This window comes from Protopterus annectens, chromosome 10.part0 (assembly GCF_019279795.1).
Source record: "Protopterus annectens isolate FY-2018-M chromosome 10.part0, PAN1.0, whole genome shotgun sequence".
Taxonomy (NCBI): Eukaryota; Metazoa; Chordata; order Ceratodontiformes; family Protopteridae; genus Protopterus; species Protopterus annectens.
In genome coordinates, this window is record NC_056744.1 from 1,449,675,585 (window position 1) to 1,449,701,911 (window position 26,327).

A 26,327-nucleotide genomic window follows, 5' to 3' on the forward strand; every position below is an offset into this window, starting at 1 on the left:
ATGTCATGTAAAGAAGCTCTGGCATGGAAGGCAACAGAAGTTGCCACCAACCTTGTAGAATGAGCCTTTATGGTAGTAGGTAATGGAATATTACATTGTCTATAAATGAAGGTCTCACAGTCTTTCAACCATTTAGCCAATGTGACCTTAGCAACAGCACATCCTAATCTAGGTCCAGAATAAGCCAAAAATAACTGGTCTGATTTACAAGAGGCCTTAATCCTGTTCAAGTAGAATCGAATTTCCCTGTGAATATCTAGGGTATGTAGGCAATACTCTCCTTTGTTTGAATAGTATGGGAAGAAAACTGGCAATTGAATAGTTTGATTAATGGACATTTCAGAGATCACTTTTGGCAGAAAGGAAGGATTAGTTCTCAATGACACTCTAGCTCTATGAAAAATCAAATATGGACTCTTGATGCATAAGGCTTGAAGCTCAGAAATACGTCTGGCAGAAGTAATGGCGACCAAAAACAAGGTATTCCATGACAATTATTTGAGGTCGCAAGAAGAAGCTGGTTCGAAAGGTGGCACTGTCAAAGCTTGTAGTACTAATGACAGGTCCCATGGTTGAGTAGGTTCTCTAAAAGGGGGTATTAGATGATTCACACCTTTTATGAAAGTCTTGCATAATTTGTGTGACATAAGAGAGGAGTCTTGGACATCATCATGGAAATTAGATATTGCAGCCAAATGAACTCTAATGGTAAAGGCCGATAGACCAGATTGAAATAGGGTGGGTAGATACTCCAGCACTATCGACACTGGTGCTGAAAAAGGGTCTACCTGTTTTTCTTTCAGCCAAAAAGTAAATTTTTTCCACTTGCTTAGATAAGTAATTCTGGTGGAAGACTTATGAGATGCAATAAGAATGTCACGTACTAGCAAAGAAAGATCATTCTGCCTGGCAATCAAGGGAATTGGAGGAGCCAAGCTGTGAGCTTCAGGTTGTCCAAGTTGGGGTGAATCAGATTCTGCGGATGGGAGATCAACCCCGGGGTTGGATGGAGAATTCACGGTTGATCTAGCAGGTGAGGCCAAAGGAAGAGGAAACAAATCTGACGAGGCCAATATGGTGCTATGAGGATCACTTTGCTCTTCAACCAGTGGGCTTTCTTTAGAAACTGGGGAATGAGGGGGAGAGGTGGAAATGCATAAAGTAGACCCAAGGGCCAATCATTCACTAGAGTGCCCCTAGGTGACTGTCCTGGAGGGGGAATCAGGGCAAAATAGTTGCTGCATTTGTAGTTGGTCGGGGACACAAACAGGTCGCAGCAAGGAAGACCCCAGCAGTCGAAAATCTCCACCGTTATCAAGGGATTCAGGGACCACTCGTGAGGTTGAAGAATGCACCTGCTGAGTCTGCTTGCTATCACTTTGGAACTCCCGGGAATGTGCGTTGCTAGAAGAAAATGGTTGATAGCCATCGCCCATTGCCATATCCTCATGGCCTCTTGACAGAGTGGGTAAAATTTGAGTCTGCTCTGTTTGTTGATGTACCAGACCACCGCCGTGTTGTCTGATTGTATCGCAATAGTCCCAGATGGCAACAGGGGATGGAATGCTTGCAATGCCAGAAGCACCACCCTCAGCTCCAGAACATTTATATGCAGATGGTCCTCCATTTTGGACCAAGTGCCCTCCCCCCCCCCCAAATCAGGGAGGTGTCTGTAGTCACTGTGGCCTTGGGTTGCTGGGGGGAGAAGGGGCAAGATCATTGTGACAAATTGTGTGTCATCCACCAATTTAAATCCTGTTTGCACATGTGGGTTACTCGAATCATGGCTGAAAGCGGATGATGAAAAGGACACCATTGGGTGAGCAGTAGCCATTGTAGTAGCCTCATGTGAAACCTGGCCAGGGGAACAATGGTGATGGAGGCTGCCATGGAAACCAACAGCTGTAGAACCGAGCAAGCCGTGAATTCTTCCCTTGAAAGGATTGGAATCAGTTGTTGCTTTATCCTTAGAATTCTGTGCTCTGGAATAGCAGCTCTGCAGTTCTTTGTGTCCAAGATAACCCCTATGAATTCTGTCGACTGAGATGGGGTGAGGTTGGATTTTTGCCAGTTTATGGTTATGCCTAGCCCTTGAGCAGCAAGGAGAGAGTATGCCAGGGCTTCTTCCAGTAGATGTCTGGTGGGGGTGGAAATGAGCCAGTCGTCTAGGTATGGACACACCTAGAATCCTTGAAGTCGCAAGTGAGCTGTGACAACTGCCATACACTTTATGAACACTCTGGGGGCTGTAGAGAGTCCTGAAGGGCAGTACTCTGAACTGGTAGTGACTGGCTCCCACACGGAAGTGCAGAAATCTTCTTGATGGCCTGTCCACTTTTATGTGGTAGTACGCATCTTGAAGATCTATCGAGCACATCCAATCATCTTTTTCCAAAAGCGGGAGGATAGACTGTATTGTGACCATCTGGAATTTTTGTACTCTCACAAACTTGTTCAATACACTGAGATCCAAAATTGGTCTCCAGCCCCCGGTTTTCTTTGGTACCAAAAATAGTCTTGAATAGAATCCGGATCCCATCTGGTCTGGAGGGACTATTTGGATGACTCTCTTTCTTAGCAGCTTTTCTATTTCTAGTGTTGCTTCTTCCCTTTGACTGGGTGGAATATCAGGAAGGTTTTTTGAAGGGGCAGGACAAAGATGAAAGGGGATATAATAACCTCTGGTTATAATCCTTTGTACCCGACAGTCGGTGGTGGTGGTTAACCAGACAGAAGGGTACAAGGAGAAACGTCCCCCAACCACCTCCAGAGGAAAGGAGTTGGGCCACTCTTCAGGAGCGCTGGTAGGATTGACCAGGGAAAGAATCCCTGGAACCCTGTTTACACGGACCCCCTCTGCCCCGAAAGGAGAGTCTTCCCTGTGAGTTTCCCCCTCTGCCTCTGGGGGAGAACTCGGCCTGTGTGTCACGGAAAGGATCCTGAGATTTCTTGAACCACATCTTCCCACTCTTTTGGTTTTGGGAGAATGCACATTGAGGGGAAGAATAACTGACATCTACAGCAGAAAGTGTCTTACCATCCTGTTCACATCTCGCCAGTGTGCTTTTAACTTTGGGCCCAAACAACGAAGAGGCCTCAATGGGATCGTTAAGAAAGGAAGCCTTAAAGGGTTCCGCAAAATTGCACAAGTGCATTCAGGCGTGTGGTCTCAAGACCACTGCTGAACCCACTGCTCTAGCTGCTCCTTCTGATGCTTGAGATATCAGTCGCATAGAGGAGTTAGATATTGATTCAGTGGTGGCCAGCTGAGAGGCCACTTTGTCACAGACCTCATCAGGCACGGCACCAGCCAAGGTTTCAGAGAGCTCAGAAATCAGATCCATTTGAAGCCTGGTAAAGTGTGACATATAATTCAGGGACCTGATAGCAAAGGTCGCTGAAGTAAAGGTGTGTTTCCCTATCCTGTCCAGGGCCCAGGACTCTTTGTTAGGCGGATGGACAGTCTGGCTTTCTTCTTCTGCCAGATCCTTTTTTGTTGCGGCTGCCACCACCAAAGCATCCACAGGAAGACCTTTGGACCAACAGGGATCCGAAGCAGGAGGGGACAAAATCTTATCTGGCCTCTGGGGAATAGCTTAGACAGTATAAGGAGCATTCCAAGCATGATGCACGATAAGCCAGACAAGTTCATTGGCAGGTGGAGTAACCCAGGAGGTAGGGGGCCGGGCGCGAAAGGCCTACAGAAACACAGATTCCTCAGAGGTTGAATTAGAGGACTGCCAGTCACCTCTCTGTTTCAGGATTTTGAGGATATCACCAAAGGATACCACAGAGGGTGACTGGGGGGATCCTTCCCCCTCATCGAAATCTGTGTCTTCAGTGAGGGACTCCTCTGTGGAGTCCATGTGTTTCCTCTTACACAAACTTTTCCGGTGGACTTCCTCAGCGGGAGAAGCTGGAGAAGACAATGGAAAAAGGTTTTCCTGTGGGGATAATTCCTGAGGCCCTTGCACCCGGTGTTCGCTAGGTGCGACTTCTGAAACCAGTGTACCAGAGGTGGGCGGAGATATAGACAGTCCAGCATCGCCAGCAGCAGTGAAAGCCTTCTCAGTCAGTTGCAAGGCTGGTCCACCTGAAGAAAAGCGTATGTCAAGGACAGGGGTCACCCCCCCCCCCCTAAGTGGCTCAGCCTGCCGACCCAGAGTCCCTGGATGGCTGTGGAGCAGCAAACTATGCGTGTCACAATTGACATCCTGGGTCATAGCAAAACTCTCCTGCCACAAAGGCAACTGTGGTTCCTTAGTGAGATCCATAAAGGGAACCGCAGAAGGGGAAGACTATGCTATATCCATGGACTTCAAAGACAATGAAGGAGGAGAATAAGAAGGGGTCTTTGTGATCACCTCCCAAGGAAGGGTAGTTTCTGAAGGGTGGGATACCTCTGGCCAAGAGTACATGAGCCACAAGACGCCACACATCGTGTTCGGAAAGGCTTCTAGTGGACCTCACGGAAACTGAGGGAGAAACAAGCCTGTCCACAGAAGAGGCAAACTCGGTGCCCACCTCACCCATCCGCACTGAGGGCAATGGTGCCGAGAGCGAGTGGACTACGGATGTCTGTACCAAAGACATCGGTGCCAAGGTCATGGTCTGCACCGGCACAGGGATTGGTGCCGAAGTGGTTGTCGGTACCGAAGCTGGAACCGACAAAACTGGAGTCAACAATAAAGGCGTCGGTTCCGAAGCTGGAACCGACAAAACTGGAGTCAACAATAAAGGCGTCGGTTCCGAAGCTGGAACCGACAAAACTGGTGTCAACAATAAAGGCGTCGGTTCCGAGGAAGATCTCGGAGCCGTCAAGGTCTGCGCCTACTGAACGGTCGGTGCCGATACAGTGGTACTAGTCTAACCCAAGGAGCCCCTCGATGCTGATATAGTGAAGACTGCAGGAGAAGATGGAGCCAAGATCACTAGTGGAGCCGAAGGTCTAGGCACCGAAATCACTGGGGCTGACTGAGTGAGCTCCGGAGCAGAAACTTTAGCCTTTTTAGGTTTTGGTTGGCAGGAATCCCCAGCCGGGGACGAAGGCAAAGATTTTAGACTTGGTAGGAACATCCAAGATTTTCTTATGAGCTCTAGGAGGGGTTGAGGCCTCCGACCCAAAAATAGCCTCTGAAAAGGGAGATTTAAGATGTCCCTTCACTAACAGTTTGTTTTTCCTTTCCAACAAGGTTCTATTTGAAAAGTTCTCACAAATAGTTCAGGGTGGGTCAAAAGACAAGTGGGACGCCCCCAAACAATAAACGCACAAAGAGTGTGCATCAGAAGTAGGTAGTTTGTGTCCACAATCAGAAAACCGCTTAAACCCCAGACCACCTTTCTTATCTGCCATGACAGCAAATTAAATAATAGAAAAGGGTACCAGCAATGGTACAAAAGAATACCCGAAGGTATGAGAAAAAAAAGGGAAGGATTACCAATGATGGTAAAGAGTGAATACCTCATGGTAAAAAGAGAAAAAGATCAGAAAAACTTGAAGAAAATATGTAAGCTAGATGCGATAGGGTAAGAGATAATGAAATATAAACTTTTCTGACAGAAAAGTAATAAGAAAGATTATTAAACAACAAATAACTGTACTTAGCTCAGGAGCAGTAGCTTGACACGAATGAATGGCAACGTGGCAAACGAAATCTGAGGTAACAGGGAGAGGGGAATTGTGTGTGAGAGTTTAGCTCGAGAGTTTGAAGCTGTCGCGAGCTTGGAAAATGGCCGACTCGGTTCCGAGGTCGGAACCAATACCCATGCATAATGACTGAACGAGGATTAATAATATCAGATGTACGTTTCCCTATTCTGTCCAGAGTCCGGGACTCTTTGTTGGGCGGATGGACAGTCTCGCTTTCTTCTTCCGCCAGGTCCTTTTTAGTTGCGGCCGCTACCACCAAAGCATCTACAGGAAGATCTTTGGACCAATGTGGGTCAGTAGCAGGAGGGGACAAAATTTTATCTGGCCTCCTGGGAATGGCCTCAACGGTGTCAGGAGCCTTCCACGCATGCTGCACGATGAGCCGGACCAGTTCATCGGCAGGTGGAGTAACCCAGGAGGTAGGGGGCCGGGTGAGAAAGGCCTAGAGGAACACATACTCTTCAGAGGTCGGGTTCGAGGGTTGCCAGTCACCTCTCTGTTTAAGAATTTCAAGAATATCACCAAAGGATACCTCAGACGGTGAGCGAGGGGACCCTTCCCCATCATCAAAGTTTGTGTCTTCAGTAAGGGAATCCTCTGTGGAGTCCATGTGCTTCCTCTTGCACACAAGCTTTTTTGATGAACTTCCTCAGAGGGAGAAGCTGGGGAAGACAGCGCAAAAGGGGTTTCCTGTGGGAGTATATCCTGAGGCCCTTGCGCCCGGTGTCCACCAGGAGCGACTTGTGTACATAGCAGCCCAGAGGAGGGCAGGGAGAGTGATAGCACAGGATCGCCAGCCGACGCCAGAGCCTTCTCCATTAGCTGGAAGGTCGGTCCACCTGAAGAGGGGTGAGTGTCCAGGACAGGGGTCGCCCCTCTCAAGTGTCTCAGCCTGCCAACTCGGAGTCCCTGGATGGCTGTGAAACACCAAATTACGTATGCCACAGCTGACATCCTGGGTCGTAGCAAAACTCTCCTGCCATGAAGATAACTGTGGCTCCTTAGTGAGGTCCATAAAGGGAACCATAGAGGGGGAAGACAGTGCTATATCAAGGGGCTTCAAAGGCAATGAAGGCGGAGAATAAGTAGGGGTCTTTGTCAAAGGGTGATCACCTCCCGAGGAAGGATAGGTCCTGGGGGGCAGGATACCTCTGGCCAGAAGCACTTGATCCACAAGACGCAACATGTCGTGTTCAGAGAGGCTTCTAGTGGATTTCACGAACATGGCTGAGGGGGAGTCAGGTCTAGCCAAAGATGGAGCAAGCTCGGTGCCCACCTCGCAGGTCTGCACTGAAAACAACGGGGCTGTAAAGGACTGAAATACAGGTGTCTGCACCGAGGAAATCATCGGTGCCAAAGTCATGGTCTGCACCGACGATAAGGTCGGTACCAAAGTGGTTGTCAGCGCTAAGGCTGGAACCAAAAATATCGGTGCCGATAACTGAATTACTGGTGCTGAGAGGGTAGTCGGTGCCGGATAAGTTATCAGAGCCGAAACGACAATGGCCTTTCGAAAAAACCATCGATGCAGTAAGTCTGCATCAACTGGACAGTCGGTGCTGGTAAAGAAGTCTGAACCGAGGAGACCCTCGGTACCAATACTGTAAAGGGCAAGCTAGTCGGTGCCAAAGTCACAGATGGCGCCAATGGCCTCGATGCCAAATGTCTAAGTACCGAAAGCACTAGAGCTGAAGAAGTCAAATCCGAAGCGGAAAGCTTAGCTTTCTTGGGTCTCGGTTCGTGGGCGTCCCCAGCAGGGGACGAAGGAAGAGATTTGCCTTTATATGTTCATCACTCTTTTTCTTATGGGATCATCGAGGGGTTGAAGCCTCCGACCCAATAATAGCCTCTGAAAAAGGAGATTTAAGTAGCCCCTTCAATATCAATTTATTTTTTCTCTCAATCAACGTCCTGTTAGAGAAATTCTTACAAATCCCGTAGGGCGGGTTAACTGTTAAATGAGGCACACCCAAGCAATAGACACACAGGGAATGTGCATCTGAAGTAGGTAATTTATGGCCACAATCTGAAATCTTTTAAATCCTGGACTACCTTTTTTATCTGCCATGTTAGAAAGAAAGAAGGAAGGAAAAAACAGAAAAAATACCAGCGATGGTACAAAAATTACCCGAAGGTAAGAAGGAAAGGGAGGTTTACCAACGGTGGTAAAAAAGAAATTACCTTGTGGTAAAGAGGAGGAAAAGAACTGAAAAGATTCAAGAAAGGATAGTCGCTAAAGGCGATAAGGTAAGAGAAAACTATCTAATAACTTTTCTGTGAGAAAAGGTTGTTTTAGAATTTAGTATGACGAAAAATATTGTACTTAGCTCAAGAGCGGTAGCGTGACACAACCGAATGGCGATGCGGCAAACGAAATCTGAGGTAACAGTAAGAGGGGAATTCTGGGTAAGAGATTTTTAGCTCGAGAGTTTGTAGCTGACGTGAGCTTGGAAGATGGCCGGCTCGGTTCTGAGGTCGGAACCAATACCCACACGTAAGGAATGAATGAGGATTAACAATATCAGATGCTTTTTTAATCTCTAAAATGGCTGCCTTTCTTTGTGAGGGTAGAATATCTGAAATGTTTCTTGAATGTAATATAGGAGATTAAAAAGGAATAAGGCAGTCTCTGGAAATGATTCTCATTACACACTTGTCTTGAGTGATGGATGTCCAGGTCAGTGGATGCAGAGATAAGCACCCCTCCCCCCAACCGCCTCCAGAAAGCAACAGTTGGGCAACCCTTCAGGAGTGCTGAAAAGACTTCTCAAAGAATGAACTTCTGAAGCCTTGATTTTGTGGACCAACTCTGCATCTTGAGAGATGTCCATTATAAGAGTTTCCCCTCTGTCATGGGGAGACGTGGGTGAAAATCCTTGAGATTTTCAAAGCCATATTCTCTTCCTTACCTTCTGGTTTATGGAGAAGGCTCTTTGAGGGGTTGAGAATTTCTTCCCTATGGCAGACAGACATTTGTTATCCTTTTTGCTCATGTAAAGTTTTCTTCACTTTTTAGATGAAATAAGGTTGATCCGTCATAACAGACATTAACGAAGGACGTCTCAGAGTGCTATACAAAGTCGCAAAACTGTATCCAAGTATCTCTTCTAATGGAAATGCCTGTTCCATCTGCCTTAAATGCACCCTCTGTAGCATTAGAGAGATAGCTCATAATGGCATTGGATAAAGGCTGGAGGGAATCCAGCTGAGAATCAACAGTCTTTTTCTGATTTGCAGCCAAGGTCCCTGGGAGAGAATTGGATATCTCTTTTACCAAATCTCTCTGAAAACAAGTGAAATGTGCCAAGTAATTATGTGCTCTCATCGAGAAAGCAGATGAAGTGTAGACCTGCTTCCCAAATCTGTCTAAAGCATGTGACTGTTCAGTAGATGGTGAGAACAGGTTGTTCCAACAAGCTCCTTCTTGGTGCTGCCGACATGATCATGAAGTCTACTGCCAGGCCCTTGCTTGCTCCAATGTGCCTGGTCCACTGATGTAACTAAGAACTTATGAGGCTTCCTGGAGATAGGTTCAAATAAGTCTGGTTCCTTTCATGCCTGGGATGAGATCAACTCAATCATCTCACCAGTGGGAGGGTCCTTGCAAGAAGTACATTGGCCAGAGCTGAAAGACTAATTCCTCAGGAGGAATTTAGGAAGACCAACTCCTTTTCTGTCCAAAAAGTTCAAGAATCTTTATGAGGCATCCTCAAGAGGGGATCTGTGGAATCTCCTCACTCACTGAAATTATTGTCAGTGGTAATGGATTCTTCCAGGTAATCCAAGTGTCTACTCTTACACTTGTGTTTCTTATGGACCTCCTCTGCAGGTTGCTCAGGGGAACACTCTGAAACATACAAGGTCTCTCAAGGGACAGTAGGCTCAAATCTCTGGCTGTCCTGATGCGACTAGGAGAGCAGGCTGAGGACCCTGGGAGATCCCATGTGGGTGGCTTACATCTGGCTACGAGAAGACCACCTTACTCTTGGTTGGGAAAGTACTCTTTTAAAAGCCACTAATGTGGAGCCCAAAATGGATCCAGGAAGCATGGCCTTTGGAGCCAAAAACCTCTGAGGTGTTTCAATCCCTAAAAACATTCAGCTCAGGTCTGAGGAAGTTGCCAGATCCAAACTCCCTAGCACTGAGGATCCTAAGGGGACTAAAGGATCTGAAGTCCTTGGATCCTAACCTGTTGAAATCTGTACCAATGTTATGGCTTTGGGACATTGATGGCTCCTATAAGGTCAGGGCCATCTTAGTCAAAGAAGTCACCAGGGTTGAAGAAATAGGTAGTCCTGGCTGCAATGCAAATCTACCCCTGGGCAAGTCATGGATCCAGGGACTCTGATCTGAGAGGTCGGATCACAGAAAGAGCAGACAAGGAGTGATGGGTGAACTGATTCTACTGGATACAACAGTGGCTGGAGCTGGGGGTACCCCCAAAAATAGCTTGATCTAAAAAAAACATTTCACCATCCTGCTCACATCTGCTTCATTTAGGGTCCGAGAGGATCTAACTGACCTAAGGGATGAGGTTGAAGAAGGGGGGGGGGGGCTTGATGAGTATGGCAGTGTGTCTTGTAGAATGAAAAATCCAAGTCTGGGTGAGACCAGCTCCAGAGAGAAATTAGGAAGAGTCAAAGATCCGATAATTATTGGATATGAAAACAGTGTCAACTCCAAAGGTTTGCTGAGGTTCGGTGCTGGGGCACACAAGGTAGTTGGTTCTGAAGACCATTTCACAGCAGATTTTGGTTTAGTCTTCTCTGAAGATTTAAGAGCATCTTTTTCAGATGCTCTACTTTTGCCCTTTTTCTTAGAAGAATTTGATGAAGAGGCAACTGGCTTCCCTAAAACATAAGAGGGTTTTTCTCCAGACGTGGGTTGAAGAAGACCCTTAAGTATTTATTTGTTTCGACTCTTTACATGAGCCCATTGCCAAAGGCCTCAGAAATAAAACGGGATACTTCAATGTGTGAGGGGCCAATGCAGTACACACATTTATCATGCAAGTCAGAATTGGGGAGTTTGTGTGTGCATGACACACGCTTTTTAAAGCCAGATGGCCTGTTAGCCACACCAACAAGATCGTCAAAATCACAGCTCTAATTATGCAAGAGAGAAGAAATATAACAACTATAACAGTAAGAAAAAACTATTCTATCCCTAACCTAGTTATACTAATACTATACAAAATAGAATAGGGAGATTAACAGAAGTTATTTTTGACCTAATAAACATTATAAAACTCTACAATGGGTGATAAATAAATGGTAATAGAAAAGGCACTTAACTGAAGGAAATAAGGCAAGATAAATCCTTAGATTTTCAACTATACATGAGCACCAAAGACCATCTGGCACAGAAAGTGCCACACAAGATATGAGGTAGTGTGCTCTATGCATGTGATTTTGGGTAGGGGAGGTGCCTGAGCACCAAATCTGAAGCTCTAAAGTAGCTTCATCTGTTGAGGAATGGACACCAAATCAAAAGAATTATGAAGGGAACAGCTTTCTCTGTCACAGGGAAAGACCTGATGTCTTACTGTGTTAAAATCAATGAGGCATGCTGTGGAGGAAAGTCCTCAAAAATATACAACACTGCATGAAACACAGTTGTAAAAGTGTTGCAAACAAGAAATTTATGGCTGAACAGTGAAAACATGACCCATACAGAAATAATGTAGTTGGAAATGTAAAATTAAAACATATTGACAGAATCACTTTTAATCCTATAATATCACGAAAGTATGCACTACTACTGTGAACGGAAAGTACAATTGTGTACACTTACCATAAATGTAGATGTTCGAGTGTATTCACTGTTGCAGTCGTCACATTTGTTACCTGCCTGCAGGTAGCACTCAGCCGGCCTGAATACCAGAGTCTTCGGATTCCTGCGTTGGATGCTGTCACTTCTTCCTTGACGTCAGGGGTATAAAGCATGCAGCCGATGCCATTACATCAGTTTTTCTTGCCCCAGATGTCAGGTGCCCCCATAATAGGAAGCAATTATATGGTATGGTACATCCCCAGCAAAAAGCAAATACACATGAAATAATATATGCCAAACAAGAAGGAAAGGTAGAGCCAAGAAAAGTCAGGGGGCTGGAGTGAAGGTAACCAGGACTGCAACAGTGAATACACTCGAACATCTACATCTATGGTAAGTGTACACAACTGTACTATGTTCTTTGTGTTTCACTGTTGCAGTCATCACATTTGGGTTGATTCCCAAAGCTAAGGAAGAGAGGAGGAAGTTAAAGAGCATTAGGGCCAGCTATTAATTCCTGCAAGACTGCAGTGGCAAATCCAGCCCTGGATTTAGAAAAGATAGGCAAGTGGTAATGCTTGGTGAAGGTATGTACAGAGCTCCAGGTAACAGCTTCAAGGATGTCCCTGTTAGGGACCCCTCTCAGAAATGGCGCAGAGGTAGATGCAGCCCTTGTAGGATGTGATCTTATCCATGTGGGGTAGGTTTTCCATGGTGCTTGTAGCAGAAATGAATGCAATGGGCTATCCATTTGGAAATGGTTTGCTTTGAAGTAGCCTTCCCCTCTGCCCCTGCATCAACGCTAACTAGCAGCTGTTCATATTTTCTGATAGGCTTAGTCCTGTCCAAATAGAAACTAAGTAGTCTGTGCATGTCCAGAGTGTGCAGTATTCGTTCACCTTTGTTTTGTGTATTAGGGAAAAAGGTATGCAAATGAATCGATGGATTTAGGGGCATGGAAGACACCACCTTGGGCATAAAGGAAGGATTAGTCCTGAGGGAAACCCTGTCCGCATGGCAGATAATGAAGGGTTCCACTGCCATGACGGCCTGTAATTCAGACACTCTTCTAGCTGAAGTAATGGCTAGAAGGAAGGCTGTTTTCCAAGAAAGGAATTTCAACTCTGCTGTAGCAGCTGGTTCAAAGGGGGGAAGAGTGAGTTTTTCCAATACAAAGTTAAGGTCCCAGGCTGGAGTGGGAGCTCTCCTGGGGGGGGGGTCTTAAATTTTTAGCCCCCTCTAAGGAATTGCTTTAGCAAGTGGTGAGAGAAGAGTGGTGGCTCAGTATTATAATGTGCTGAAATGGCAGAGGTATGAATTTTAATTGACGAGAAGGATAGGCCCTTGTGGAGCATTTCTGTTAAGTGCTGTAGAATATGAGGTAAGCTGGGCACCGCTGTGCCCATCCCCTGAGCTAGGCTCCAGGAATAGTATCCTTTCCATTTTTCAGCATATGCTTTTCTAGTACTAGGCCTCCTTCCCTCCAGAATGACATCCAGTACCTGCTTACTGAGGGATGCTAGGGGAGAGCTCAAGGAATTAGCCAGGCTGCACGGTTCGGGGTTTGAAGCTGAGGGTGTAGAATCTGACCCGTCTGCTGGGACAGCAGGGGAAGGGGTCTGAGGCAGGTGCCATGGTTGTAGCAGTGTCATACTGCGCAAGAGGGGGTACCAGTGTTGGCGTGGCCAGTCTGGTGCAATCAGTATTGTCCTTGGTTTGTCTTGTTTGATCTTTAGTAGGACTTTCAAGAGGAGAGGCAGAGGGGGACAGGCATAAACTGAGAGGCTTTCCCAAGTGAAGGACAGGGCATCCACTTTCCAAGCTTGGCTGTGTGAAGCTCGTGTGCAAGATTTGTGCAACTGGTAATTTTGAGGGGAGGCAAATAGGTCTACCTCTGGAGTCCCCCATTTGTCCCTCAAGAGGTTGAATATTTTGGGTTCTAGTTTCCATTCGTGTGGGTCCATGAGATTTTTGCTTAGGTCGTCTGCTAGTGAATTTAGTTTGCCTGGCAGGAATTGAGCTTGCAGGTGTACAAGGTAGCTCAAGGCTGTGTTCCACAGAGCCATGGCTAGTCTGCAGAGAGGGTACAAGTGGGTTCCTCCCTGCTTGTTTATGTACCACATAACTGTGGTGTTGTCTCTCTTTACCAACAGTTGTCCTGGAAGAATACAGTCTTTGAAGGCTGTCACAGCATTCTGTACAGCTAACATTTCTTTTTGACTGACATGCAGGTGCATCCATCTCGGGTTCCATCTGCCCTGAATGCACTGCCCTGCCATGTGAGCCCCCCCAGGCATAGTCTGATGCGTCTGTTGTTAGGGTTTGGGTTGCAGGGGGTAGGGTGAAAGGTAGTCCCTTGTTGTGGTAGCAGGCCTCTGCCCACCAAAGAAACTCTGTCTTCATTTTTATTTTATTTATTTAACATTTTTTAACCAGGAAAGTCCGACTTGGAACAAAGCCAATTTTCAGCACAGGCCCGGGGAGTAATGCTCCAGACGCATGTCTTTGTAACATGGGAGGAAACCCACACAAATGCAGGGAGGACATGCAGACTCCACACAGAAAGCGCCCCAGCTGAGAATCGAACCGGAGAACCTCTTGCTGTGAGGAGACAATGCTACCGCTGCACCACTGCACCATCCGTTCTTACAAGGAATAATAGAAATCGTTTCCGGGTCCTGAGAATATTGACACCATAGGTTTTTTAGGTACCATTGGAGTTTCCTCATATGCAGTCTTGCATATGGAATTAGTAAAATGCAAGACGCCATGAACCCCAAGGCTTGCAGTAATTTCCTTGCAGACAACTGGGGTTTTGTGGCCAATAGTTTGAAGTAGGTTGTCAAATAAACTTGTTTCTCCAGAGTGAGGAATGCCATCTGGGAAGTTGTGTTTAAGCTTGCTCCCAGAAATACAATCTGTTGGCAGGGTACTAGGTGAGATTTCTTTTCGCTGATGATGTACCCCAGAGAGGTTAGAAGTTTCTTTACGAATGTCAGGTGTTATAATAGCAAGTCCTGGCTTTCTGCCTGCATAAGACAATTGTCCAAGTATGGGTAAATATGAATATTTCTCTGCCTGCAAAATGCTATGGCTGGAGCTACACACTTTGTGAATACCCTGGGTGCAGTAGATAAGCCATAGGGATAGTGCATGGAGCCTGCTCTGAAGCGTAGGTATGTCCTGCAAGATTCCCTTATTGGGACATGGAGGTAAGCTTCCTTTAAGTCTAGGGTTGCCAGACAGGTATCCTTGGCTAGCATGGGAAGAAGCTGTTGTAGAGTTAGAATTTTGAATTTTGGAACTACCAGAAAGGTGTTGAGAATAGAGAGGTCCAGGATAGGGCACCATGAGTTGCCTTTTCTGGGTACCAGAAAAAGTCTTGAATAAAAACCTTGCCCCCTTTGTTCTGCTGGGACAGGTTGAATAGCCCTGATATTGAGAAGAGAGAGAACCTGCTGTTGGGCCTCTGCCCATTGATTTAGGGGTAGGTCTGGCCAACCATTTGGGGTTGGTAGTGTGTGTGGAAGTGGAATCTGTATCCTTGGGAAACTATGTTCAAAACCCATTTGTCCTGGGTAATGAGTTCCCAGTTTTTTGCATGCAGGGCGAGCTTTCCTCCTAAGGGAGCAGGTAGTTGAGCAGGGCTTGGAAGTGTTAAGGTTAGGTCATTGTGCCATTTTTCCGTAGGGGAGTGGCTTACTACTCCCTGCTTTGGAAGTGGGAGCACCCACTGTTTAGGTCTGTATGTATCCTGAGACTGTAGCCTAGGCGGTCTGCTGTTCCTGGGTTTGGACTGAGAAGGCCTAGAAAGGACTGGAAAGGACCAGTTCTTTGAAGGCCAATGTCAACTGAATCTGGGAGGCTGTACTTGTAGGAAATCTTTAAGAGTTTGCATAGACTTAGATTTTTCCTCCATCCTTTTAAGGACTTCTGCTTTGTTGCCAAAAAGGCGGTCTTGGTTTAAGGGAGCATCTACTAACTTAGCTTTTACATGATCTGGCAAGTTTTGTTCCTTAAACCAAGCATGCCTTCTAATTACAGACCTAGTGACAGCAGCACTGCAAGATACTTTAAAGCATCAAAACCACATTGCAAAGTATGTTTACCAACTTGTTCTGCAGAATGCATTAAATCCTGCAATTATTTGTGTTCACTACAGTCAGGAATCAACATTATTTTCTGCTTAAGTAACCCCATAACATGCTGCTGATACTTTAACACATGAAACAGGCAATTTAAAGCCCTAATGGCCAAAGTAGCAGAAGTGTACATCTTCTTACCACATCTGTCTAAGGCTCTAGTCTAGAATCTCTATCAGAGGGGGTAGAATTTTTGGCAGCAGTAGCCTTAATGCCTTTTGGTCCTTGGAGAAATGGTCTCTGGATCCGCAGAAGGATTCTTGAAGAGGAACTTGTGAGAGTCAGGTACTCTGTAGTACCGGTCAGGTTTTCTGGGAGCTGGAGGTAAAGTGTCTGGAGTAAGGCTAGATTCCAAGAAAGCATCATCTACAATGTCCAGAACAGGAGGGATAGCTAAAGGCCTGTGTTGAGGTAGTAGAAAGAATTCCCCAAGTCTCTTTTTGGACTCAGAGTAATCCTGGCTTTCCCAGTGGAAATGCTCCCCAAGAGTGTGTAAGGTTTCACCGAAAGAAAAATCCTCTGGAAGGGAAGCAGAGGGAATGGAATCCTCTGCATCAGAATCCTCATAAGTAGATAAGGGCAAATCCTGGTAATCAGAAGGAGCAGAAATATCAGATTCCTGATCAGAAGAATCAGAAAGAAAATCAGTTCTAGATCTCTTAGAGGGGGGAAGGCTAGCTTCCTCTAATTAAGGTAATAAGGTCTTCAGCCATTCTAAGCATTTGTTTTTTAGGCATATGGGCCTGAGCCTGTTGTTTGGTCGTCAGTTTTCTAGGCGTGGTGCGAGTTTTTGACCTGGAAGAAAACGATGGCATCAGTTTAATATGAATGTCTGTAGGCCTGAATACACTCAGAAGCCGGTGCCTGCACAGCGGCTCCGGACACATCCAAGGTAGAGACATCTGCAGGTTCCATAGTCGAAGACGCATCTCACGGCATACCGGACTCTGAATGGGTCTCAGCAGAGGCCTGCGAATCAGAAGTAGCGGGTATCAGAGGCTGCGAAAGCACATCACTGAGTACCAGTGGACTGACAACTAGCTTAACGGAAGTGTCATCGGCAGTTTTGGACCTATACGGGCTGTCTCTGTCTTTATCCTTACTTTTTTCGGAATATCGGTAGTTGGATGGCCTGACAAAGCCATTTTGGAGTACACAGAATGAGTACAAAAGTAATTTGCTGCAAAAATAGCCCGGCAACGAATAGTTCAGGCGTTGAACAAGGCACAAAACCGACAACGAGGGATGTCGTGGTCTGGGCCTAAACAGGAGATGCAGTAAGAATGAAAATCTCTATGAGGTATTTGCTTTCCACGGGTAAGACAATTGTTAAATTTTACTGACATCGGTTAGAGCAAGAAAAGGGATTCCCAACGGGGTACTTAGCTTTTTTGAAGACTTCGGTGTCTGAAACACGAAAATGAAAATTTCAGGAGTCGGCCAACCGGCACTTGCGAACTGCTTCTGCTTCGGGCCCCGCACGGCAAGAAAGACTGATGTAATGGCATCGGCTGTATGTTTTATACCCCTGACGACCTGACGTCAAGGAAGAAATGACAGCATCCGACGCAGGAATCCAAAGACTCTGGTATTCAGGCCGGCTGAGGGCTACCTGTAGGCAGATAACCCAAATGTGATGACTGCAACAGTGAAACACGAACATCCCTTTTCCATTTAGCTTTTCTTGAATAAAAAAAAAAAAAAATCACATCGCATGATTATTGATTCTTTCAGACGAAATAGCATACATTCTTCTCACCTGCATCATTTGTACCATTTGACATAGAAGAATCAAGAGATTCTGTGGTGTTTGGTCGCTTCAGACTGGAACCCGTACTACTAAGTGTCAGTACCTCTGTTGTCATTGAAGCGCTAACAAACAAAACAAGGAGAAATAAATTATTAAAAGTCTTTGCCCCCTTGAACTAATTTTAAGTAACAAGTTTTTCATTGAATTTTAAGCGCTAAATTTCTTGTAACTACATTTATCATTAAACATATACCTGTTCCACCACAGTTCACCAACTACACAATCCTTGTAAATACTTGCACTGACAAACTAATGTATACTGTAAGAGTGAAATAAATTACGAGTTATTCTTTCAGTACTTTCTGGTTTAGTGTGCAAAACATTCATGTATCTACTCTGAGGTGCATCACATATTACATGTGCCTGTAGTAAATGACAACAGTAAGCCTATCTAATCTCCCCCCCCTTTAAGTCTATTCAGTATTCTACTTCCCAGCCTGACTTTGAGGTGTAAAGGAACAGAGCCTAGAGTGTGATACAAGTAACCTGACTGATTCGCAGCCCTGTCACTGGAGGAACCATGCAGGGAAGACAGAGGAGTTTAGATGTTTGGCCTACTTGTCTCTTCTGGGAATAGGGAGGTTGCACATTAGACAGTAATCTCTCTGGTGATGATTAGAGAGAGAGATAACAGCTCATGCTTTGGGAGGAAGGGTTGGTAAGGCTGCTTGGAAGAAAGCCCCTTGCAGATGTGAAGTGATGTCATCAGCCCACTGCACTCATGTTTCACTGGGTGTACAAAGGAAGGCAAAGTCAGGGCAAGGAAAAAAAAAAAAAAGGAGAAATACCCCTGATCTGCCCTTGACAGCAGTCTGAAGGATGCCCCCCCCCCCCCGGGGATGAGGAATGCATGAGCAGATAGGAGCTGATGATCAACAGATAACTGGATTTTTACATACACATTCTACTTCCCCCGTTTTCTTTCTCTTCACCTCTTTTTCATCTGGTTCACACCGACTTTAATACCTTTGTGGAGTCTTTCCTTACAATTTGCTACCCTATCTTCCACCATCTAGCCTTCCATTTAGGGTTAACTTTTTCACATCTACTTGATATAACGTGTGCAGACATATCATCCCCCTTACACCTTTTCTGGTATCAAATTAGAAGACCTTTAGCTCTTCAAATCTCTGACCATATCCTCTCCCTTACAACCCAAACACCCTTTTGACAGCTCTCATGTGGTCTACTTCTAGAAGACTGATATGTTCTATGTATCGCATCTAGGGAATACACAGGACATTACAGTAAGGTACAGCCTTAATATTATTACTTTGTTTCTCAGGTCTAGCCTCCTGAAGATAACCACTGCATACTTTTCACTGCTGTTGCCTTCTCACAATGCTCTTGGTCTTGCAGTTAGGATATGGTCGTCATCACTTCTAAAACATTTTGTGGTCTGTTGCCATCAGTTCCCCTACCTGGGCTAACCCTTTGAAGGATCCTGCTGAAAATGTGAAGACCGAAGTTGCAGTCCTTGGAACAGCAAGATTAACTGTGCTACTTTCAGTGTTGTGACGCAACAGGTGCCACACTCACTTTTGAAGCAGAAGGCTGTGGGTTCTACTCCCACACTAGGAAGATGGATTGCTGACACTGTAGTGCAGCATAAGTGCATCATTCTTCAGATATGACGTTAAATCGAGGCCACATCTACCTGAGTTGTTGATAGCAGGTAGATGTAAAAGATCTCAGTGCACTTACCTAAGAGAGTATGGGCTGTCTATATACAAAAATAACTATGATTTTTTTACTACTTCTAATATTCGAAAAATGTACTTTATTACCTAAAAATTTTGTATATGTAAATTTTTCTTACTGTTTTATGTCTATATCTACAGTTCGACTTTTCACTGCTTGTCATTTTTTTCCTGTATCAACTTCACATTTTAAAAACCTGTAGCCAAGTTTATTCTCTTCTCAGTGTTATGTCTTGTATTGTGTATAATTCATGTGGAGCTTTTCTCCTGAGGCTCCACTGAAAATGGGTAATCTATACCCAGTCGGACACTTCTGGTTACCAAATGTCAAGTAAATATTTACATATACTTACACGTGTATATGTACATATGTAGAAATAATAACACTCAATGCGTCTACCAGGTCGAGGGTAGAGTCCTTTAATAACAATGATAAAATAAAAAGATGAGCACTTTTGGACTTGGGCAGTCCTTCAGATCCAAAAACATATCCTTCATTTCCTTGCTCAATCTGCACCACCACTTCTTTGTAAACCATCCTGCAACTTTCCTGACTGGAGGGTTAAAACTATATGTCCATCATTTGCTGACTCATCTCCATCAAATCAGTTTCTTTAAAACATTTCCTCAGAATCCTACACACATTCTTTCACCACTCCATCATCTCCTTTCTCTCTCCTTCTGCGCCTCTGTTTTTCCAGGTCATCTCTGCTCTGGTAATGGAAACAAGAAGTGCTCTTCTAAAATGGGTCCCACTCACAACAATGACGAGAAAGGGAAGTTCCCCGTACCCTGGCCAAATTTCCCCTAAAAGTATAAATACCACTGCAGGTCTCCGCTGAAAAGAGGATGCTATCCTAGTGAGACGAACCCGGTCAATAAAGGATAAATAAAAATGTGCTAGACAACATGTACTAATGTTTTTTTTTTTCTCTCTCTTCTAAATGAACAGTGGTTCCAGTGATCTTTACTTTTATAGTAGTCCATACATCCGGTCATCTAAATTTTCAGGCTGCATTATAACATACATACATACATTCATAAATGCAATGCCTCCCCATCTGCGATCTGTGTTCAGAGTTTTACACACCTGAGCTGTACACTATGACTTTTCTATCACTAGTGTTTTTTTTCCAGTATGTTACACTAAAAAAAATGATATACTCTCATCTCCCTTTGACTAAGCACTATATCAAGCATCACTATTTCCTGCTGAAGAACACAAGCTAACCCAAAAGGTCGAGTTATCTGTTCTGTAAAACCTAAGCTGGCCCAGTAAAAGGTATCACTTCTGTGCTCTGTGGTACACAATAAATTGTACCGGCTGTAAATGGAACAGCTCTGCTGTGGCTCCAGCCAGAAGCACAGATGTGGACTGTAAATTTACTGACACAGAATGCCTTTTCAGTCATAATCAGGGGCAACAAACAATATGCCACACATATATGTGTGCATAATCAAACAATCACAAAGAACACTTTAAGCAGTTATCTACATCACATTCTATACAACAGTTAATCCTAAAAAAAATTATGCAGAGTTAGTGGCCTTCTGGTAAACTAGATTAGAAACTGTTTGCAAAAGTATGTGCATGTTATTATTAACAGCAAAAAAAAAATCTCTGCTTTTAGTTCTAAAGTACAGGATCATTCCACAGGCAAGATTAATGTATAGTAAAAAATGAGTTGTTCAATAATATTTTAGATTTTGGGACTTCTGCTCTGACCAAGACTTCAGATGGGCCTGGAGATTGTAGACTGGGAGTCCTACTGATATTGCACAACAACAAGCTCTGATCCACGGAAAGAATGGCACCAAATACTTTAGTAACATGTGCGCATGTTTGAGGGCCAATATCAACTTTCTCTGACTGGTAGCTAGTCACTTCTAACAAGGAAGGAGGTAGCAGTTATTTTTGCATTGGACTGAATGTGCCATACAGAACTAAATAATTACTTCTGTTTAGCAACTGGAGAAAGGTTCTGAGTTCTGCCTTCAAAGTACGCAGCTAGGATGTCTGTTATCTAGACATGCTAGCAGATTCCATGCCTATATCTTCAGTGTCTTACCCAGTCTGTTCAACATTACAGCAGACCTTTACTGGTGTGGCCTGTCAGACCCAATCTACATTCTTTATAACATTTTGGGGATCCACCATAAATATTTGGAGCACAATTGTTCTCTAGTTTGAACTGACCCATGCCTCAATATTGCCCAGCCATATTGTCATCTTTTGAATTTTTCGATGCCCCAGAAAGTACTGAATTTGTCCTCATGTGGAGTATCTCTATCCTCTGTTTAATGACCTCCTGATTGACTATGAAGACCTGCTCTGAGAGTTGTTAGTTGCTTCAGAAAAGTTATCTAAATGCAGACTAAACAAGTACTCTAAGCACTAAAGGTCACAAGTGTTTTAGCATCATATAAAATATTATAAACTATAAAGCATAGCTGCGTAAAATCCTACCATAATGATAGATGTCCTGTTCACTGTTGCAGTATTCTTAACATGAGGGACTCCCTGCCTAGGGCAGCCTGACATCCTGCCAGTATACCAAAGCCTTTACTACCTAAGGTACACCGTACGTCACACATGCTCCTCGCATACGTAGGGCATAAAAGCTATGTCTGGACATTATTCATTTTATTTTACTTATGTATGTATGTATTTATTTATTTGCATTTATTTACCAGGAGGTATACTGGGCCAGGTTGAGCCCGTTTTCAGTGGAGGCCCGGGGAGAAAAGCTCCAAAAACAAACAACATGATAAAGCTACAGAACCAAAATACAGAAATCAAGCAGCGATGGTACAGAACACTGCATTACAGAATAGGTGATGCAATAAAATAGACAATACTAGTTATACAGATGTTAGATTTTAAGTATGCAAGCCAAACAAGAATACAATTGATGACATGGGATAATAGCAAATGTGTAAACAGTACAGTACTGCAGTTTTTCAGTAGAGAGGGAAAGATGGAGAGCAGCAGATTAAAGATTCTGAGAGTAAGGGACAGCCTTAAAGCTATTGCTACACAAGCATAACATTGAAGAGAAGATATGGCAGGTAACTGACATAGTAGACTGTGTGTGGCTGGGTGGCACATGCTGGACTTAGCAAGTTGGAAGCACTGAATGTATATATGAGGAGTCTGATACATATGTGAGATGGGTAGGAAAAGTAGGAAGGCTAGGAATATATATATTTTTTTTATAGTCAATGCTGGTACATGTACACAGCCAATTTGAGAACAGGCGTTGTTTCAGTGAAGTCAAAGCATTCAGGGTTGCTAGCAGACCTAACTGAAGGAGGGAGAGCCTTCCATAGTTTTGCTATAGCATTTGCCTGGCATAAAGGCTAGGTTTTGCTACATTAAGGAGCATCTGACTGACTGATCTCAGAGGTCTACTTGGGTGATATGGTGAATACAGAGGAGAGGGCAGGACAACTAGAAGGCTTAAAGATTAGCTTATGAGCTGTGGTTAGTTGCAAGTATGTCAGATGCTGTGGAAGTTCTAACCAGTTTAGTTGTTGGGAGTGATATGCAGTGGTGGGAGGAGTGTTTGGTGCTGGTTACAAATTTTGCAATTTTATTGTAGCACAAGTCCAGTTTGGATTTAAGAGAGGATTGTACATTAGCAAGGAGAGGTGCACCACAGAGCAAGGATGGAAGTAGAAAGAAGGGGCAAGGGATAGTCTTGCTGCATAGGTGAGGAAGTGTTTGCGCCTGTACAGGATGCCTAGTTTCGGATGTTTTTTTTTTAATGTTTGTGTTAATATGCTGGTCGAAAGGTGTTCGTCTATGATGACACCTAGAAGTTTAGTATATGGGACCATTTCGAGGGAAGTGTTGTTGAGTGAGTTGATGGTAAATTTGTTTTTGGTCACGGGTGTTATTTTTTAGGGGGTGAATAACACGAGTTTGGTTTTATTAGCATTTAGGGATAAGTGGTTATTATACATCCAGGTTTCAGTGGAGGTGAAGCTATTTTAGGTGAGTGTAAGTAGTTCTGAAACAGATTTGGCCATGCAGATGATGATGGAGTCATCTGCATATTGGATGACATTAGCATGGGGTATGCCAGTATGGAAATCATTAATGAAAATGCTAAAGAGCAGTGAACCTAGTATGGACCCTTCTGGGATTCCAGTACTGATGTTGAGGAAAGGAGAGAGGGATTGGTGCCATCTGGTTGTTTACTGTCCATCTATTAGGTAGTTGAAAAACCAGTCTAGGGTTGGGGGAGATATGTCTAAATAGGAGAGTTTGGTCAGAAGAAGTGGGTGGGAGATGATAATGAATGCCTTAGAAAGGTCAAGAAATAGAGTGAGGACAAGGTATCCTGAGTCTCGAGCATGTCTGAGGAAGTTCCTTTATTGCAAGCGGACGAAAGTGCTCACAAAAATAAATTCTAGTGTTTTTCTTTCAGAAGTGGCATTCTTCATTTTGGTACTTTGATTTGTTTGTTGGGTTCATTTTAAATCGTTTGTATGACTAGGCCTAAACCCATGTTGGGTTGGGGAGAGGAGGCTCTGGTGTAGTAGGTAGTTAAGTAGTTGGCTATGGATACATTTTTCCAGAATTTTGGAGATGGGAGAGAGGATGGGAATTGGACAGAAGTCAGATGTATCATTATTGGGTACTTGCGTATTATCGCAATCAGATTTTCACAGTTGCGGTAATATGCTTATTGGCCTGAAAAGGGATGTGGGAGTTGGCTCTTTCTATTATGTTACGTCTTTATTGGGTACAAGTTAGTCTGTCCTAAATTTCATAGTGTAAACAAGAGTGAAAATTGAATTCCTGTTATGCGTGCTTTACAATTGGTTGGACTGCTGTCGTACTACAGAATAGAGAAATGCAGAGACCTGGAAATGCTTGGTTGGACTGCTGTTACACTGCAGAAAGGATTATTGTATGTGTTAGGATATTATTTTCAAAAGATAAAAAAAATGTAGACCTGGAAATGTTTTTGATAAATGAATTTATTTTTCTTAACTTTAAAACGTACCTTAAAGTACTATAAAAACTATAGTGTATGAAACTGTATGAACAGACTTCAAAAGTTACTGGTATAACGGAGGCTGAAAGTTGTGTTATTATATGATGATGACAGGTGGTACTAAATGGCATACCGTAACCGAAAGATTTGTTTCTCAAATGGTACAGAGATATTCCTACCTAAATTAAGTGTTTTGTGAAAAAAAACATTGCTTGTGTCATTTGGTATGTATTACTAGTACCATTAACACATCAGGAAGCGTATTACCGCAACCGGGAAAATCTGGTTACGATAATACGCAAGTACCCATTATTGTTTCCACCTTTGTAGAGAGGGAGGATAAATATCCTTCCACTTTTCTTACTTTGAGGAGGACAGATCTGTCTCTGAACAAAAGCTGGCTTGGAAGGATAATTCCTTTGGAACTTAGGCACAGGTGAAACCAGAAGATGTTTCAAGTCTTGTAACTCCTTGCCTTTCTCCTGCAAAGACTTGAACAAATCAGCAGCAGTAGTACCAAACAAGTCATTGTTGTGTATAGGAGAATCCATCAATTTAGCTTTTATGTCATCTGGCAGTCATTGAAGCTTACCTAGGAATGCTTCCTCAATACAGATCCTGAAGCAGCAGCACAAGATGAAGCTTCTGCTGCATCACAGCTGTACTTTAAAGAATGGCGAGTAACCTGGGAGGAAGCCCCTAACGAAGACAAGGCAGAGGTTTTCCGCTCAGAATCTAGAAAATCAGACATAGCTTGAGTAGCCTGGGACAGGAGGACAAAAACATATCTAGTCATATGAGTTTGGTAATTAATAGCACAAAAGGCAAGGGTGACAGAAGTACAGACCTTCTTTCCCAGTCTTTCCACTGTCCTGTTTTCCTTATCACAGGGAAGACATTTAGTAGTGGGCAGTAATTTTGAAGGCTTATCTAAAGCCACAGAGACCACCAAAGGGTCAGCAGATAGGCATTTGTAGAGAAATTTTCAGTCATTGGGCACGTTGTAGAAATGGTCAGGCTTCTTAGGGGCAGGGGGCTGAGAATCAGGAGCCTGAGATGCCAAGGAAAAGGCATCCAGTAAAGCAGGTAAAACTGGAGGGGCAGCAGATGGTGAAGTAGACTCCATTTGTAGGAGCTCATAATATCTGTTTGGCACATCCGAAACCTGGGAACAATCCCACTTGAAGTAATCCCTCATCTTAGCAACAGTATCCCCAAAAGTCATCTCCTCAATAGGAGATTCTGGACTAGTAGTTTCCTCTTCAGGAGAAGCACACTTTAGATGTGATAGAATTTGGATGGAATAGGCACTGGATTATATCCTTACTCCTCTACAGACACACTAGTTGAAGTACAGAGGTTTACTTACTGTTCAGCCACCAGTACTGCTGCATAAATTACAAATGAGCAAGAAGTTACCATAACAGTAGACATCTGAGTAGATCCCTCTCACAGTAGTCTTGACACAAAATGTCCAATGTCCATATGTCTTCCAGAGCTCAGCACCCTTTCCCTTCTAGGAATAGTAGACAGCCCTCTATCACAGATGTCAGGATAATCTCAGTATAAGACGGGCAACTGTCTATGCCATTTTAAAGCTTTCCTGTCCAAAAACACAAAGGCCCTTTAAAGGCTAAAAGCTAAGGAACAAGACCCATATTTAGCCTATGGGGATCGAGGAGAGAACGAAAGCTCTCCAAATCTAGTCAGACCTGAGCAGGACTGAAAGTCTATAAGAAAAGATACAAGGAGTAGCAGCATAAGGAAAGCTTACCTTACCTCAGCCCAGATGCCCAAACAGAGTGAGGAGGGAACAGTACTGCAACAGTGATCAATCTGAATAACTAGTTTTATGGTAAATTTATACACAGATGTACAATGCTCTTTGTTTAGTTCCGTACTACAGCTGCCCTGACTACTGCACTAATTCCAAGAGCTTTAAGTAATAAAGATGGCCTAAAAGGAAGGGTTAGGCTGTAATATAGCCTGGAGAAAGCTGTAGAAACCCCAATCCTAGCCCTGTAAGAGATGACTAGTTTGTTCAGTCTGGAAAAAATGTATACAAATGGCCATATAGCTGCTTGTAAGATAGCCTGGCATTCACTCACATGAAGAAGGCCACCAGTGGCAACCATACTTCTAGTGCTGTTGGCTCTCAACAGTTCCCTTTATTTTCCTACTTTTAGAGTCATAACAGAAAATGATACAATTGGACACGCTGGGGAAATAGTTCTACCCTCCATTCCT

The 26,327-nt window shown here is 44.1% G+C and overlaps 1 protein-coding gene across 6 annotated transcripts in view; it reads right to left on the reverse strand.

The window, feature by feature from the left end:
* OSBPL9 (oxysterol binding protein like 9) overlaps window positions 1-26,327 on the reverse strand; it is a 2,070,592-nt gene that overhangs the window by 485,952 nt on the left and 1,558,313 nt on the right. For all 6 annotated transcript variants that reach the window (XM_044086075.1, XM_044086074.1, XM_044086077.1 and 3 more), the window contains one exon: window positions 17,324-17,436. In XM_044086075.1, the coding sequence (XP_043942010.1) occupies window positions 17,324-17,436 (113 nt within the window). The remainder of the gene's footprint in view (window positions 1-17,323; window positions 17,437-26,327) is intronic.